This window comes from Oncorhynchus gorbuscha, linkage group LG26 (assembly GCF_021184085.1).
Source record: "Oncorhynchus gorbuscha isolate QuinsamMale2020 ecotype Even-year linkage group LG26, OgorEven_v1.0, whole genome shotgun sequence".
Taxonomy (NCBI): Eukaryota; Metazoa; Chordata; class Actinopteri; order Salmoniformes; family Salmonidae; genus Oncorhynchus; species Oncorhynchus gorbuscha.
Genome location: NC_060198.1, coordinates 5,913,470 through 5,915,723, shown reverse-complemented (window position 1 = coordinate 5,915,723; position 2,254 = coordinate 5,913,470). Strand labels below are relative to the sequence as shown.

General features: G+C 46.6%; 1 protein-coding gene across 5 annotated transcripts in view; it reads right to left on the bottom strand.

The window, feature by feature from the left end:
- Positions 1-394: 394 nt before the first annotated feature.
- Positions 395-2,254, bottom strand: part of LOC124015951 (coiled-coil domain-containing protein 85A-like) — a 38,188-nt gene continuing 36,328 nt past the window's right edge. For 3 of the 5 annotated variants that reach the window (XR_006835264.1, XR_006835265.1, XM_046331446.1), the window contains 2 exons: positions 2,072-2,129; positions 395-971 (listed from right to left, as the gene is read on the bottom strand). Coding sequence is in view for 2 of the 5 variants with exons in the window: in XM_046331446.1 (XP_046187402.1) it covers positions 953-971; positions 2,072-2,129 (77 nt within the window). In the remaining 3 variants the exon portion in view is untranslated. The remainder of the gene's footprint in view (positions 972-2,071; positions 2,130-2,254) is intronic. The other 2 variants (XM_046331448.1, XM_046331447.1) reach the window with 1 other exon arrangement.

Sequence of the window (2,254 nt, the reverse complement as noted above, 5' to 3'; positions counted from 1 at the left end):
TGCAATTCCGCGGAACTTTCCCTTTAACACAAACTTCAGCTTTTTCACTCTGTTTAATGAAATTGGTCAACAAAAGTTTGAGATGATGACTGGGAGAGGATAGGATAATCTTATCATCTAGATTTGTGGCTGCAGACGAGGGGAAGAACATTAGATTACTACTGTCTCAGTACACAGAAGAAGATGATGAATATCTGTGGAGGCTGCTGGAGGTAGGGTGGGAAGGAGGGGGAGGGAGGGAGAGGGGGGGGGGTGGAAGGAGAAAGGGGGTGGTGGGAGAGAGCGAGATAGCAGGGGAGAGAGGAAAGAGAAGAAGAAAGTGGAAGTGAAGGGGAAGATAGAGATTAAGAGAGAGGGGAGAGGCTGAGGCAGAAAGAGGAACAGGAGAGAAAGAGAGAGAGAGATAAAGAGAGAGAGATTGAGAGAGATTAAGAGAGAAGGGGTAGAGGCAGAGGGAGGAAGAGGAGAGAGCGAGAGAAAGAGAGATAAAAATAGATAAAGAGAGAGAACGAAAGAGAGATAGTGGACCCCAGACTGATGAGATTAATCTGTAAACAGAGAGGAGAGTTCCTCTTCTTCTCTCCTTCTTTTCACTTCTTCCCCTGCATCTTTCCCTCTCTGGGGGGTAGGTCATGTCATGGTGGTTGGCATGGAGCTCATATTCGGTATCCAGTCTCATCCATTTAGCTGTGGCAGTCTTTGGGAATGCCATCCATCTGTCCTAATAGCATTCCCAAGTTTTCCCCCAAATTGTCCCGAACTCTAGATATGTAGAAATGAAAACATAGTAGTATGTGAGGACGGATGGGACAGAACATCAGGATCTTGGAGAGGGGTGTCCAGTTGTCCTAGTGTCTGTTTGGGCCAGGGCAGCAGGAGTGTTGGACACTCCTTATCCCACCGTTGAGGAGGTACGTCTCACCCCAAACGTCCCAGCTGGGGTGCAGTGTGGTCAAGAAGAGGCATCGAAGCTATGAGGGAGAAGAAGACATGCTTTAGGCATACTTTGAATGCATCAATGATATACTTACTGTTATGATGTGACTAAAGAGGCAGAGAGAACGAGAAAGAGAAAGAGAAAGGGGGAATACGAGAAAGAGGGTGAGAGGAATTCTGAGAAAGTAAAGAACAGGAAACGAGTATGTCCCATCTTTGGGCAGAATGAAACATCAAGAAGTGATTGTGTGTATGTAAGGTGGTGTGCAATCCCCCAGGAGAGAGGGGATGTCCTGTCGCTGAATCATTCAATATTAAAACAGCCACCTACACACACACACACAGAGTCATCTGCTCCCTCCCCACTGGGCCAAGATTTAAGATGGCAAGGTCACCTCTATCTCTTCATTAATATAAACCCACTACAGGCTCACTGGCTGACACACATGCTTGATTATTATACATCCAGATTGGCCAACTGATGTGATGTACACCTTAGTTACCACACTGGTAGCCTGGTTCCAGATCTGTTTGTGGTGTCTTCTGGTCATTGGCATTCCAGAGAGCACAAACAGATCTGGGACCAGGCTACCACACTGGGCCCGTTCTCTCTGACTCATAGGATGACACAGCTAGAGTTACAATTCTTCTATTCCCTCTGGCTCAGGTCTGCTTATACAGGCTTTGTAAAGTTTTGCTGAGGGCTACTTTAAGGAAGGGATATTTTCTGAACATTTTTATTTATTTAACCTTTATTTAACTAGGCAAGTTAAGAACAAATTATTATTTACAATGATGGCCTACACCGGCCAAACCCGGACGATGCTGGGCCAATTGTGCGCCGCCTTATGGGACTCCCAATCACGGCCGGATGTGACACAGCCTGGATTCGAACCAGGGACTGTAGTGACGCCTCTTGCACTGAGATGCAGTGCCTTAGACCGCTGCACCACTCGGGAGAAAAGTTGGTAGAGCATGGCACTCGCAAAGCCAGGGTTGTGGGTTGGATTCCCACGGGGGACCAGTACAAGGGGGGAAAAAGTATGAAAATGCATGTACTCACTACTGTAAATCGCTCTGGATTAAAGCATCATTACTAAAAACATTCAAATGTGTCCTATTGAATGATTCTTACCTGTCCCATATTTTCACATTTCTACAGTTGGTGGTACAGCATCCAGCTGACATCAAAGCTGAGAGAGAGAGAGAGAGAGAGAGAGAGAGAGAGAGAGAGAGAGAGAGAGAGAGAGAGAGAGAGAGAGAGAGAGAGAGAGAGAGAGAGAGAGAGAGAGAGAGAGAGAGAGAGAGAGAGAGAGAG